Source organism: Haliotis rufescens, unplaced genomic scaffold (genome assembly GCF_023055435.1).
Source record: "Haliotis rufescens isolate VD_foot unplaced genomic scaffold, xgHalRufe1.0.p SCAF_18, whole genome shotgun sequence".
NCBI classification, from domain to species: domain Eukaryota; kingdom Metazoa; phylum Mollusca; class Gastropoda; order Lepetellida; family Haliotidae; genus Haliotis; species Haliotis rufescens.
This window is the reverse complement of record NW_025963868.1, coordinates 10,796,169-10,810,966: the sequence shown is the minus strand read 5'-3', so window position 1 is coordinate 10,810,966 and position 14,798 is coordinate 10,796,169. Positions and strand designations below refer to the sequence as shown.

The following is a 14,798-nucleotide window of genomic DNA, read 5'->3' as shown; positions in this document are numbered from 1 at the left end:
CTCACGACAAGCATAGTCGCCCTTTACAGCAATGGGTTGCTGAAGACCTATTCTGCCCCATAACTTCACAGGTAACATGGGACTAGGTAAACCCGAGGCTCGAACCGAAAGGCAGAGATAAGGGAAACAACTCTGCTCAGCAATATGCAGCGACCTTCACCATTGGGTCACAGTGCCGACCAAGGCACAAGAAACGAATGTTGATTGCCATAGCCTTATAACAGTACACAGTGTCTGTTCGGGGTAGCGCGGAGCCAAGCTGTTGTGGACATACACAAACAGGGAGGATGTATTCCATGTGGGCTTCTCTTCTGTCCCTAGTCTGGGTTTGTGAATCAGGTACGTATATATTAGAGTCCTTTCTGTGATGAAGTGAGTGAGTTGGATTTAACACCGCTTGGAACAGTATTTCAGTTCTATCACAGCGTGTCATCATCCCGAAACAATAAATAAATACTTTACAAAATCGACCGTTAATTACATGTGGCAGGATCCGAAACTACACGGATTACAGTGACGTCATGCATTACCACGATTCCGGAATATGCCGAGTTTACCCGAGTGGTCACATTTTAAGGCAAGCAGCGGATAAGCCGGGTCGACGGACAGATATTGTCGACAGCTGTCGATAGCTGTTTGAGCCGAAATTACCAGATTGCAGATTGAGTACATGTCGAAAATGCTTCATCATTTAATGTTTTATGTGAACAACGTTAATACACGGTGACCTAAAGTATCTTAAAGTTTATATTTTGAAGCAGGATGTGATATTATATTCACGGCCGAGCCACATCACCTTCACTTACACGGTCTTCGTCCGCCATGGTTCATTCTCAGCTGTAATACAAGCGACGTCACAGACGTTTACATTATGGAGATTGGACGTCATGCACATGCAGACTATCCAGTGGCATATCTGTCTGCTGTGGAACCCCACGCAGCTCGCGTCCTCGATAAACCAAACAGACATCGCATATCATCTCAAGGTCGAATCGAAGCAACGTCATCACATCTTCAGGTCAACGTCACCGATGTACTCTGTGAAGACGTGACGTCATACTACTGTGTGGTATTCTTTGGTAACTCTTCGCGGAAGAGTATTCAAGAGGATAGAAGGATGGTGTCGGTAAAAGGTTCGTATACATTCGTCACCACTCGCCCCTTTCCGTAACCTGCAAGAAGACTCGTCCCCCTCTCGATGAATGTTATGTGCGAAAATACGACAAACCAATCAGAATGCGCGTATGATTTCGAGTTCTTTGTCAAATAATCCCTCAGAAATAATTTTTGATTTTACATATGTCTTGCACCTAAAAATATACCCAAGACACAGTTAAATGTGTTCAATCATACTTTATAATTCCGCACGTCCCGATGTCCTTTAGATTGCATCAGAAATATATATAATATATGGGGAAATATATGTGAACCATTACGCAACGAGTTGACAATTGTTTTAGGTATGCCCGTTTGCGCTAAGACGGAACCTAGTCGCAAAAATGGCCACGAGACGGGCACGAGTCGCTATTCGGCTTGTCCAGGAATAACACGAGTCGGTCACGAATGCTTCGTATACTGACCAATTGAGTGACGGACACGGCAAAGTAGTGGTGCTTGTGAAAGAGTGAGGATGTCCTGATCCCGCCACTCATCTCACAACGATTGAGACCGCCTCCGTGGTCTAGTGGTAGAGCGTCCACCCGTTGAGCGGAAGGTCCGGGGTTCGATCCCCTGCCGCGTCATACCAAAAGACATTAAAAGATGGTACTTGTTGTTACCCTGTCTGGCGCTCGGCATTAAAGGGCTAAAACAAGGACTGGTCGGCTCGGAGTCAGTATACTGTGTCTGAGTGGGATATTCATGTTAAACTGCGGCATGGTATCTCAGTCAGCTAGCACTATAAATCGGCATCAGTCCGGACTAGTACAAGCAGCCACACCAACACACACACGTACATGCATGTCGCTATATAAGTGCAATAATCTTGGACGCGACGTTAAACCCCATTTCACCTCACCTCACAACGATTGAATATCCGTTTAGAGACAATACAATAAACACTCTTCTGCAAAACAACTGTTCTCTACAAAAACATCAAAAAAATTAAATAGTTTTTTATTCCATTTTCCATTTATTTACAATCTTATGCTAATAAATGAAATTAATTTATTTTTGCCGTTTAATTTTTTCCCAGGATCTGATGTCACGATGGAAATAACACCGTCTACATTCGTCCCGGGCCAGACAACCAACATATCAATAACGTGTATTTTTGAGAAGCTTACATCGGATTTGCATACGTTTGAGTTAGGGCGGAAACACCATGGCGAGAAGTCGCTTATTGCCGCCCTCAACACCACCCATGTTGTGCCCATGGACGGGTCTGTTTCTAAACGGTTAACTTTGATTGGTGAAATTAACAATTCTTCGATGTCGCGGTTAGAAGCAACATTGTCACCGGCCACGTGTAATGACGTCACGGAATATTACTGCACGGCGACGTTCACTTCAGGGGGAAAGGTCAAGGCAACTGAAGACACTTCAGAAGTGACGGGGACATGCTACGGTAGGTAACCCCTGATTCCCCTACATTGTCAAGAAGAAAATCCATGATCTTTTAATAGCGTCTAGACCCGTGAAGATCCGGGGTAAAACTGGTCTTCAGCAACCCATGCTTTCCGAAGAGGCGACTTGTTAATTAATTACAACTCAGTGAATACTGACTGAGTGAATACAGTCTGAGCATTGAATGCATTTCTTATCAGAACGGACCCCTGAAGATCCGGGTAAAAATAGGTCTTCAGAAACCCATGCTGTGAAAGGTGACTCTGTTTGTCTTAGGGGCAGTCGGGTAGCCTAGTGGTTAAAGCCTTCGCTCGTCACGCCGAAGACCCGGGTTCGATTCCCGACATGGGTACAATGTGTGAAGCCCATTTCTGGTGTCCCCCGCCGTGATATTGGTGGAATATTGCTAAAAGCGGCGTAAAACCATACTCACTCACTCACTGCTTGTCGTTAGAGGCTACTAACGAGATCGGATGTTTAGACCCATCGAATCCCAATTGGTCAATTACTGGATTGTCTGGTCCAGACTTGATTATTTACAATCCGCCGTCATATAGCTGGAATATTGCTGAGTGTGGCGTTAAACAACAAAGAAACACGCAATATTAACGTCAAGACGTGTATCACTTCGGGCCTTCCCCGACATCAAGCTGACGCCATTATTTGACTTCCAGAATGTTCAAAGCGTCGTGAAATCCAACTCACTCACCCTTGACTTATGAAAAAAAGTAATCGATAGGGATCGGATAGAGGGTACACGTCATCTCATGCAGGTTGTGGTGTTATAGTTTAAGGGCGACGTGGCGAAGAGAAGGCTCCCACACGTAATCTGAGATGCTTTGCAGAGTAGCCTCCCTTAGCCAAGTGACGGATTCAAATCCAAGATTCAAGATAATATCACCGCTTGTCCTCACATGAAGTGCGAAAAGTGATTTTTTTATAAGATGGCACGTAGGGATGTAAACGAAATACTATTTAGAACCAAGCCTATTCGAAGAAAGTTAATGCATTTATCGTTGATAAAAACGTATGGATTTTTATTAAAGATGAAATCCATTTTGTTTTTTTGAAAATTGTAAGTTTTGTACGTTTATTACCCTCATCGACCACCTCCATGGTCAAGTAGCTAGAGCGTTTGCCCGGAGAGCTGAAGGTCGTGATTTCGATCCTCGGACGCGTCCAAAAGACGTTAAAATATGGCACTTGTTGTTACCCTGCCTGGCGCTCGGCAATAACGGACTAAAACAAGAGTTAGTTGGCTCGGAGTCAGTATACTGTGTCTAAGTGGGGTGTGCATGATACTATCAACTCAGCTTTAGTCCGGATTAATACAAAGCAGACACACACACACACACACGCACGCACGCACACACGCACACACGCACGCACGCACGCACGCACGCTCGCAAGTAAGGACACAGTGCTGATAGACCAAGGTGGATACTCGATCAGACTCAGGCGCGCATGCACGTCTCTATCTAAGTGCAATAATCTTGAATGTGACGTTAAACTCTACTTCACCTCATCTCACCTCACTTCACCAGAAGGGGCGGTCGGGTAGCCAAGTGGTCAAAGCCTACGCTCGTCACGCTGAAGACCCGGGTTCGATTCCCGACATGGGTACAATGTGTGAAGCCCATTTCTGGTGTCCCCCGCCGTGATATTGCTGGACTATCACTAAAAGCGGCGTAAAACCATACTCACTCACTCATCCTACCAGAAACGGGCAGATTGGTGTATATCCATTAAAGCCAACCGATCCCCGATTTGGAAAGGGGACCGAACATTAAATTTTGTTTTAAATTTCCTCAACATGTTCCAGGCATAATCTGAAGGTAACTGTGACACGCCTTTACGTGATAAAGGGAGCGTGTTCCTTAGTTGTCCCAGAGTCTGATCGAGTATCCACCTTGGCTTATCAGTACTGTATCATTACTTGTGGGTATATGTCTAAGACATGAGTCACTGTAGCTTTACCTCATCCATTAATCTGACAGTCCTGATAAAATACATCCAAAAGCAGCAATAAAGCCAACTCACTCACTTTAATGGTTGAGGGTGACGTTTCATCATGATCTCTTGGTTATCCGTTTGCTTGTTTGTTTGCTGTATACCACCGCATTCAGCAATATTTCAGCAATATGATGGCGGTCTGTAAATGATCGAGTCTGGACCAGACAATCCAGTGATTGACATCATCAGCATCGATCGATCTACGCAATTGGGACACGATGCTATGTGTCATCCAAGTCAGCGAGTCTGACCACCCGATCCTTCGCCTTTTACGACAAGCATGGGTTGCTGAAGATCAATTCTAACCTCGATCTTTACGGGTAGTCCAATTTATATTGTAGTCGCCTTTCACGAGTAGCTATGGAGTGCCTGGGGACACATTATGACACAGCATGGATAAATCAGTTACTTAATGGAACCAGGTTCATTTACTTTAAACCAGTTTTATTATTTGCATTCGGACATGGCTGTTTGCACTCAGTTTGTTTACTCCACAGATACAACCACAGCCCGCCTAACGACCAGACATCCACGTAAGTGTCATTGTCATCGATGTCTACAGAGATTGTCTGTAAAATGACACTGTGTAAAGTTGAGTCAAACACAAACATAATCATGGAATCAGACTTTTCAACTTTTTGGCACATCTCATGTCGGAAACTCGTCAAAAGTATATTTCTTAATGTATTTATCTTAATATATTTAACATGTGTTTCTGGTGTGTTGTATCACTTAATCGTTTGAAAACTATTTTGTTTTTAATTTTATTTTATACGAAAGCCTAATTGTGCCACTTTGGTAACGTAATTTCGAGTTTCTCGTTATTTTGAATATTTAATTTATATACGGATATTTCGGGTTTTTCGTGGTATTTTAATCATTTTCACGTTATTTCAATTATTTAATTTATTTTCGAATTTTGCATTTTTTCCCGTTCTTAATTTCGATTATTTTCTCGATTTCTTTCTCTCTTTTATGCAGTTGAAATATGTCCGTTCCTCCGTCCATCGTATACACCTTGTCTCTTGTTTTCCCATACAAAAACAGAATTGTGAAAAAAACGAATCATAAATAAAATTACCAGACAAACTTTAAAAAGTATTTCACTAATGAGAAAGTATTCGAAGTTTCGGAAATAGAAGTAATTATTGAAAATCTAGAAAACTACTCGAAATATCGATTAAAAAAATACAATTATACTACGAAACTGGGACCATGAGGCTTTCCTACTTTTACTACTCAATACATACATGGTTTGTATGTTTCTAGTTTCAACAAACTCTGGAGCCCCGCGGATTAGGCACCCAAGTAAGATATGTGACTACTTTTTTGTTAAAAATATGACATATGAAATTTAATATGAAATTCGGTCGGCGAAGAATCAAAGAAGATTGTATTAGCTAGAACAATTCATCCCAGACGGTGACGTTTTACATTTGTTATCCTAATTAAAAAAACAACAACTAACCGTACCTTCTACATACATATATACAAGTTTAATTCGTATTGAACTTTCGTGGGGGGGGGGGGGGGGGGGGGGGGCTCGTCGTCTAAGGCGCCGCGATTCGCTGTGCAGAGTTGCGTCCCTTGGGCACGCCAGAAACCTATGATTGTGGGTTCGAATCCCGTTTCGCCCCGATTATGTTTCTAGGTTTGTCAGCACCATACCCGTGCTCGTGGGTTTAACCGAAGTGGTAAACGTCTGAGACCTGCATCACTTCGGGCTTTCCTCCCACATTAAGCTGACACGCCGTGATATAACTGTAATACTGTTAAAAGCGGCGTTAAACCCAACTCACTCACTCACTCACTATTGAACTATCTCTTTATGTGGGAGGGGTGGGCACGAGAAAAAGGGAATCGGCTATTGGATGGTTACTGAACGATAAGTTAAACTGCTTCCTTTCATAAGATGTTCCTAATTTTATCATCTGTTTTCGACCCCATGTAAAGCATATGTCATGTGGAGAGTGCGATATTTCTAAGGTGTAGTCTCAGACCAGTGTTCGTTGTTGAAGTAGGTTCCCTCATGTTTAGTTCAGGAGTGAATGTGTTGAATAAAACACCTCCTACGGTTTTTGTCATATTCAAAATCCAAATATGAGGGATTCAACCGATGGGCGTTCCGAAAATGAGGCTTTTTCAAATCTCATAAAAATACCTGAAGGAAGTGTTTTATCTAACTTATAAACTGACAAAAGATCTGACACAGTATTCGTCAACATTCTTATGTTTCAAACATACTTTCCATGAATCGTAGGAAACGGGCGTAAAATATCTTTTCCGGGCGAACATGTACAAAGATCAAGTGACCCGTGAAGATCCGGGCTGGAATAAGTCTTCAGCAACCCATGCTTGCCGTAAAAGGTGACTATTCTTGTCGTAAAAGGCGACTTAAGGGATCGGGGGGTCAGGTTCGCTGACTTGGTTGATGCATGTCATCGATCCCAATTGCATGGATCGATGCTCATGATGTCAATCACTGGATTGTCTGGTCCAGACTCGATTATTTACAGACCGCCGTCATATAGCTGGAATATTGCTGAGTGCGGCGTAAAACAACAAAACAACCAACCAAACAACAAAGATCAAGTTGGACGTGAGATAATTGGCACCGACAATGATCAAAGCAATAAGTCCCAAGCACTGGGCAGATATATAGGTTCCCTGGTCACGGTTTATGGCTGGCTGGTGTCTCCTGATGTCAATGTCTTCTTGTAGTGTTCTTTGTCAGCAGTTGTACAAAAATATACTTAAAAGACCTCTGTAGCCAAGTAGGTCACTCGAAGGACTACAGATACGAAGGTAGCAAGCTCCATCCGCTGAAAGATTCAGAAGACTTTGGTCATTTGACTGAACATCATTCCACACATTTCCTTCTGTAGATTGTGTTCACATGTAAAATAAATAAATCTCCAGCGAGTGACTTTCACACGTTACAATATCCCAGGCATGAATATGAGCTTTAACCAGACTAGAAAATCGGATAACTTCACTGGGGGTTTACAAAGGTCGCTACAGGGTCATATTATCATACATTGGTCTCATGATGCATAGGACGTTTTGTTTGTTTGTTGTTTAACACCGCACTCAGCATTATTTCAGCTATATGACGGCGGTCTGTAAAATAATCGAGTCTGGACCAGAAATCCAGTGATTGACATCATGAGCATCGATCCACGCAATTGGGATCGATGACATGTATCAACCAAGTCAACGTGCCTGACCACCCGATCCCGTTAGTCGCCTTTTTACGACAAGCATAGTCGCCTTTTACGGCAAGCATGGGTTGCTGAAGATCTATTCTACCCCGGAATCTTCATAGGACATCACACCCATAGGTGTTTGTAGGAAAATGATCGCAGATGGTTTGCTTAAAATCGGATATATTTTATATTAATTTTGTTTACCCATTGCGAAGTGCGGCATTGGGTAGAATGACGATTGGTTGAAGAATTTTTAGAATGTTTTTAATGTTTTAGGTTAATCTGAAACAGCTTCTCGCTTTCACTTAGTACATTCTAAGGTCGGGCAACAGGGATGACTACAGACACGGATACATATTCATTCTTTATCGATCGTACGATTGACAGGAGAACAGGTTACTACAAGCTTCAAGGTCGTGTTGAACCCAACTCACTCAGTATTTCTGGTGCCTTTTCTTTCAGGACATTCGTCTGGAGCACCCGCACAAGTAACAGCTATCTCAACCCTGCTGGGTGTGTTGATCCTTGGCCACGGGTTCTGATGCAGTTGTGTGCACATGTACTAGTTTAAGGATGCAGTATGTTGGCATTGAAGCTCGCTGATTCAAATACTAGTATCATTGTTATATCCAGTTATGGATGAGCATTGATCCACGCAATTGTGCTACAATGACTTGCATCAACTAAGTCAGCGAGCCTGACCATCCGATCCCGTGAGTCGCCTCTTACGACAAGCAAAGTCGCCTTTTACGGCAAGCATGGGTTGCTGAAGGCCTATTCTACCCCGGATCCCATCCTTGATAAACATTAGACTATACAGAAACTATATATTATTGTCTTTGTTGTTAGTACAGTGTGCACACTGGGAAATCCATTTCAATGTCTAGGGCCCTAATAGACGAGTTCAGAGAACTCGTAAATATACAACTCAAAAGGAGTTATGGATCAAAGATAAAGATACAAATCTTAGATACCCATCAGCAGTTGTGAATTACATGTATGCGACTGTTTATTTCTTTCGAATTTCAGAAGTGTTAATCAAATTATATTTACAAAAACATAAATACAGTGTTTCTGTAATATATATAAATTATTATGTTATTATTATTTTGTTATATATCACATGTACACCGAGTGAACATTTACCTTATTTCTGTGTGCGTATATAGTTATAGTATAATTTATATCCATATAAATGATGGCGAAATATCATGTAAAGTATCGTATAGCAGTTTTCTGTCGCGTGTACAAGTGGTTGCGGGATAATAGTGCTTCATGCGCACTTAAAATCCCCAGGACTTGTGTGGTCCGGGGTTCGGTGTTGGATATTTGGCCGGGGGGGGGGAATCTAAAGTACTGTCGGAAATGAGGGAAAAATGCTTTTCTGGCTTCATTTAATAAATAAGAGTCATAGGACTATGAAAAGAGCATATAGCAAAATAACGCAAATTGACCTATCTAGCCTGTCCTAACAGACATTGTAATTACCCTTAAAATGTACTTTTACATGTAAAATCATGATAAACTTAGAAGCATTCGTGTTGTCATGAATGTATGAACTGGCCTATAACCTGAGGTGATGACCTCACACCGTCCCGTGCATTCTCCCAGGTGCAAATGTCACCGAGTTGGGGGTGGTTTCAAAATATTGCTGTTATGGTACTTAATTGACATGTGCGTTGATAGGGTAACAATTAAGGATATGTACTGCATTATATTTGCTTGGAAACATGATGGAATAGTTAAGAGCTATGAAACGGGATGAGTATTGGAAAGTTGCGGTTTTGGAATCAAGAAGTATTTGTTGTTCTACAGATGGTTTCTTGAGGGAGCATTTATAAATGTCCGCTGATAAAGTATATGAACCTGTACTTTTGGATGTTGTGTTATGTCTTGCCATGAATCCTTTACACTTAGCCAAGATGGGCACAACGGGGTTAAGCTCACAATGTCTGACTGACAGACGTAAGACAACGTGACCGTGTTGTGCCGCCAGCACATATGCCCCGTACGTAACTGGATTCTTATTTAGCCGAATTTCATCCTATCTCTTGGAGAGCAATAGTTACTGCAGTATGGGAAACATTAATTGTATCTTTAATTTTCTTCCACATTCTACTAAAAGTCAGGGTATTTTCTGCTCACAATGCTTGTACACTATACGCCTAATCCCCCTGTAACAAAGATGTCTAATATCCTTTACTTACCAGTTTTGTTTTTGAGACCAGCTCTATAGTTTTGTTTTATTTTTCATTCCGTAGACTTGATAGTATGAATTGAAAACCCCATAGCTTGGGCTAAATTAATAAATGGTTTCCCTTTATCTCTCTAAAGTGGAAAGAACTTGTATATATTTCCCAGTACAAACTCCATGTCGTGTACCATGGCTATGGCTATGCAAGTGTAATGTAACATGCATCATGGGAGCAATGTTAACACAACAAACGCAGCGACATTTTGTCATTTTAGAAGATGCACAAATAGACTTTTCTCCAAATGATTTTTGAGTGTGGATTAGATGTTTTATGAAGACTACATTATTGTCATTATAACGGCGTCACGTGCGCATATTTTTGTAGTCCGTTTCAGACTGCCATCATTGGACTTAGAATAAATGTAAACTTACTGTTTCCGTTCGAATCTATCTCCTATAAAATTGTCGATAGGACTCCTTGTGACTGAAATACTTCAAACCACAGGTAGGTCGATCGGCAAATACTCGATATTTCAATAACAATAGTCTGTGAAAAATTACATCCCTTTTTAACAGGCAAAAAGCATTTTTCTAGGATTTCCGACAGTACCTTAGGAAGGGTGTGGATCCCCTTTTGTCAGACACCTAACATATTAACTGCGTGACTTGGGTATCATGTGCACCCCTTAAATAATTTGATTCAGTGTGAACTTTGTTTGTATGTTGTTTAACGCCGCACTCAGCAATATTCCCAGCTATATGACGGCAGTCTGTAAATAATCGAGACTGGAGTGATTGACATCATGCGCATCAATCCTGGGTGAACAGAGGCCCATTAAAAAAAAAATAATGAAACAAATCTCACTTGCCTAAGGAGACACTACACATGCTACATGTACTACACGACCCCTAAAGATCTTGGTAGGGAAAAGGTCTTCAGCAACCTATGATTGTCGTAAGAGGCGACTAACGGGATCGGGTGGTCAGGCTCGCTGACTTGGTTGATGCATGTCATTGATCCCCAAATTGCGTGGATCGATGCTCATGATGTCATTCACTTGATTGTCTGGTTCAGGTTCGATTATTCACAGACTGCCGTCATATAGCTGGAATATTGCTGAGTGCGGAGATAAACAACAAACAATACCATAGTATTATTACAATATTATAACAATTAAGGTTGGCTTTTTGTGTTTTATTGTTGGATGTTTCATCTTTCATTCTTTCTATCTATCTTACTATCTATCATTCTTTCTGCCTACAACGCTGTAGGGGTTGATAAAGTCTCGTATCCCCCAAGAAGTAGAAGGTTTCTTAATCAGGCAGGATAATAAAAAAAAATAACTTTGTGAAAACAAGCATATATCCTAACAAATATTTGCTCACTTGAAAAGTCAATACAAGTTCAGCTTCCCGATGTATATAAACATGTTATCTGACAGATTTTACACATTCATGAAGTTGTTAAATACCCTTTAATTATACTTGGTGCAAGACCTCTGTAGTCATATCACTTGTTCTGTTTGTCATAATCACCCCCGTTCTTTACAACTCTGGCTTTCACTACCTGCCCAACATTTAATGTTACAATATTTTCACTTCTCTTCAACCTTCTGTTAAAAATCCGTGTTTCTATCAAACAACCTTTCTACCCTCCCCGACCCCTATTATCGCCTTCTCGTAACATATGGTAACACGGGCTCTCATTGTGTCTCGCCATTGTTCTCGCAACAGACGAGAACTCTCAAGAGCGCCGCCATTGTTGTACTCATTGTACACGTGAGTGACGAGATTTCCTGAGACCCGCGTGATCTACATAAAAGGTCCATTAAAGGGAGCTAATAAGGAATTATGATAGGGTTATTCCGCCGGTCCAAGTCAAGCGGTGGTATGAAAGGGCATGTTGAGTCTCCTTATACACGGAAGCACAATCGGGAGGTTGTGCTGGGCGGAGGGATTGCATTAGTCGCAGTAATTGTAGAAATTCCCCATCTGTGACGGCAGGCAACGCCGTCTGGTAACCAGTTTAAAGAGTTGTGTTTGTGTACGGACACACGTCGAGTGCTTTGAACTATGCGGCGCGACTCCTTCTACAGTACAAAAATGCTATTTCTGTCCTATTTGTTTAGTAAAATGATATAATTTTAAGCGAGCGTTACTTTCTATTCAGTCATTTGAATATAAAAATGAAACGTTAACAGTACAAAATGCTATTTGTGTCCTTTTTGTTTAGTTAAATGATATAATTGTAAGCGAGCGTTACTTTCTATTCAGTCATTTAAATATAAAAATGAAACGTCAACAGTACAAAATGCTATTTGTGTCCTTTTTGTTTAGTAAAATGATATAATTTTAAGCGAGCGTTACTTTCTATTCAGTCATTTGAATATAAAAATGAAACGTTAACAGTACAAAATGCTATTTCTGTCCTTTTTGTTTAGTTAAATGATATAATTGTAAGCGAGCGTTACTTTCTATTCAGTCATTTGAATATAAAAATGAAACGTTAACAGTACAAAATGCTATTTCTGTCCTTTTTGTTTAGTTAAATGATATAATTGTAAGCGAGCGTTACTTTCTATTCAGTCATTTAAATATAAAAATGAAACGTCTACAGTACAAAATGCTATTTCTTTCCTATTTGTTTAATCAAATGATATAATTTTAAGCGAGCGTTACTTTCTATTCAGTCATTTAAATATAAAAATGAAACGTCTACAGTACAAAATGCTATTTCTGTCCTATTTGTTTAATCAAATGATATAATTTTAAGCGAGCGTTACTTTCTATTCAGTCATTTAAATATAAAAATGAAACGTCTACAGTACAAAATGCTATTTCTGTCCTATTTGTTTAATCAAATGATATAATTTTAAGCGAGCGTTACTTTCTATTCAGTCATTTAACTATAAAAATGAAACGTCAACAGTACAAAATGCTATTTCTGTCCTATTTGTTTAGTTAAATGATATAATTTTAAGCGAGCGTTACTTTCTATTCAATCATTTAAATATAAAAATGAAACGCCAACGGCAGAAAATAATCTGTCTCGATTATGTGTCGAAATATGCAACTGATAGTTTTTGATGTATTGTGCTTTCCCCAAGTTAAACGTATTCTTTGGGATAAATCACAGAACAGGACGCTCGTTTTTTTTGACAAACAAAATCTATGCTAAATATTAATTGGTAATTTTCAACATCGAATGAATAAATTCATTTTCACCATTTGAAAGCGGGTTGTTTATGTTGAAAACAAAATACCCCTATCGATACAATCTTGTCATTGATTTGCCATCAGGTGAAACCATGTTAACATCTGTGTGGAGACAATATATAAATTGTAACATCTGAAACAAATTGTCGTCCCCTAAAAGATTAATTTTACTCTGTATTAATATTTGGAAACAGAAATTCTGTGTAAAAAAACATTTTTAGTCGTCATTAGAGTAAATGGACGTCGTCGGACAATCATGGTGGTGAGGTTAAATGGGGTTTGGCGTTGCGATGGAGATGCAAGTGTGTGTGTGTGTGTGTGTGTGTGTGTGTGTGTGTGTGTGTGTGTGTTTCTTTATGTGTGTGGTAAGTGCCAGGCAAGGTAACAACAAGGACCATAAGGTGACTATGCTTGTCGTAAGAGGCGACTAACGGGATCGGGTGGTCAGGCTCGCTGACTTGGTTTATACATGTCATCGGTCCCAATTGCGTGGATCGATGCTCATGATATTAATCACTGGATTGTCTGGTCCAGACTCGATTATTCACAGACCGCCGTCATATAGCTTGAATATTGCCGAATGCTGCGTTAAACAACAAACAAACCAACAAACAAACCAACATAATCTGCCTGCTATGCAATTCTACTCCAATTTAGTTTTGTTTTTCTTTCTGGAAATGAATCAACACTTTCCCAATTTGCTATTTATGGGTGAGTGTGTGTACGTGTGTACATGACGACCTCACATATGAGTTATATCAAGAAGTCAGCGCATCTATCAATATCTTCATATGTCATCAGATATTGACAAGTTCTCACAAATCTTTACCGATAATCAACAAATGTGAAAATACCCATTTTAACATTCTCAAGAGACGCAGGTATCTCTCTACTATATCACCCTTTTTTTATTTATTTACTTATTTTTTTATGTATTGTATTGTTGTAGTGTTTATTTCTTTAACGCCGCACTCAGCATTATTCCAGCTATATTACGGCGGTCTATAAATAATCGAATCTGGACCAGACAATCCAGATTGATATCATGATCCACCCAATTGGGATACGATGACATACATCAACCAGGTCAGCGAGCCAGACCACCCGATCCCGTTAGTCGCCTCTTACAACAAGCACAGTCGCCTTTTACGCCAAGCATGGGTTGCTGAAGACCTATTCTACTCCGAATCTTCATGGATGGAATTATTTTGAATATCCCAGGGTAAAGTGGAGCCCTTTATCTCTTCGCGAAGCATGTTAGAATAAATTTTGAAGATCGTTAAAAATATACACGCATTCACATGATGTCATAAATATGAAAGTCAGCCATGTTAATTTCCCATTGTCCCATATCATGAATGGCGGTGAGTGAGTTGGCTTTAACGCCTCTGTGAACAGTATTCTAGTTGACATGACTCGTGTCAGCTTGATGTGGGAGGAAAGCCCGAAGTGATGCAAGGTTTTAGACGTTTACCTCTTTGTTAAAACCCACGACCACGGGGGTATGGTCTAAACCTAGACACATAATCAAGGCAAACCGGGGTTCGAACCCATGATTATATGTTTTTGGTGTGCAAATTGTGGCGCCTGAGACGACTGAGCCA

The 14,798-nt window shown here is 40.5% G+C and overlaps 1 protein-coding gene across 3 annotated transcripts; it reads left to right on the top strand.

Annotated features, from left to right (window-relative positions):
* The first annotated feature begins 253 nt into the window (after positions 1-253).
* LOC124121902 lies at positions 254-11,003 on the top strand. 3 transcript variants are annotated; one of them, XM_046485028.2, is made up of 6 exons: positions 254-339; positions 759-1,133; positions 2,195-2,566; positions 5,076-5,111; positions 5,848-5,886; positions 8,247-11,003. In XM_046485028.2, exons 1-6 carry the CDS (start codon positions 288-290, stop codon positions 8,324-8,326), a joined length of 954 nt encoding a protein of 317 aa, XP_046340984.2. In that variant the 5' UTR covers positions 254-287; the 3' UTR covers positions 8,327-11,003. The 3 variants fall into 3 exon arrangements, with proteins under 3 accessions (XP_046340984.2, XP_046340985.2, XP_048254153.1); XM_048398196.1 differs by having other exon boundaries at positions 280-339; positions 762-1,133; XM_046485029.2 differs by lacking the exons at positions 5,076-5,111; positions 5,848-5,886.
* Positions 11,004-14,798: the final 3,795 nt, after the last annotated feature.

Excerpts from the sequence above, each read along its gene's own strand:
- LOC124121902 (XM_046485028.2), top strand. The coding sequence starts at position 288 with ATGTATTCCATGTGGGCTTCTCTTCTGTCCCTAGTCTGGGTTTGTGAA. Across the intron at positions 1,134-2,194 it reads AAGGATGGTGTCGGTAAAAG|GATCTGATGTCACGATGGAA; the intron begins GTTCGTATACAT and ends ATTTTTTCCCAG. Across the intron at positions 5,887-8,246 it reads CCCGCGGATTAGGCACCCAA|GACATTCGTCTGGAGCACCC; the intron begins GTAAGATATGTG and ends CTTTTCTTTCAG.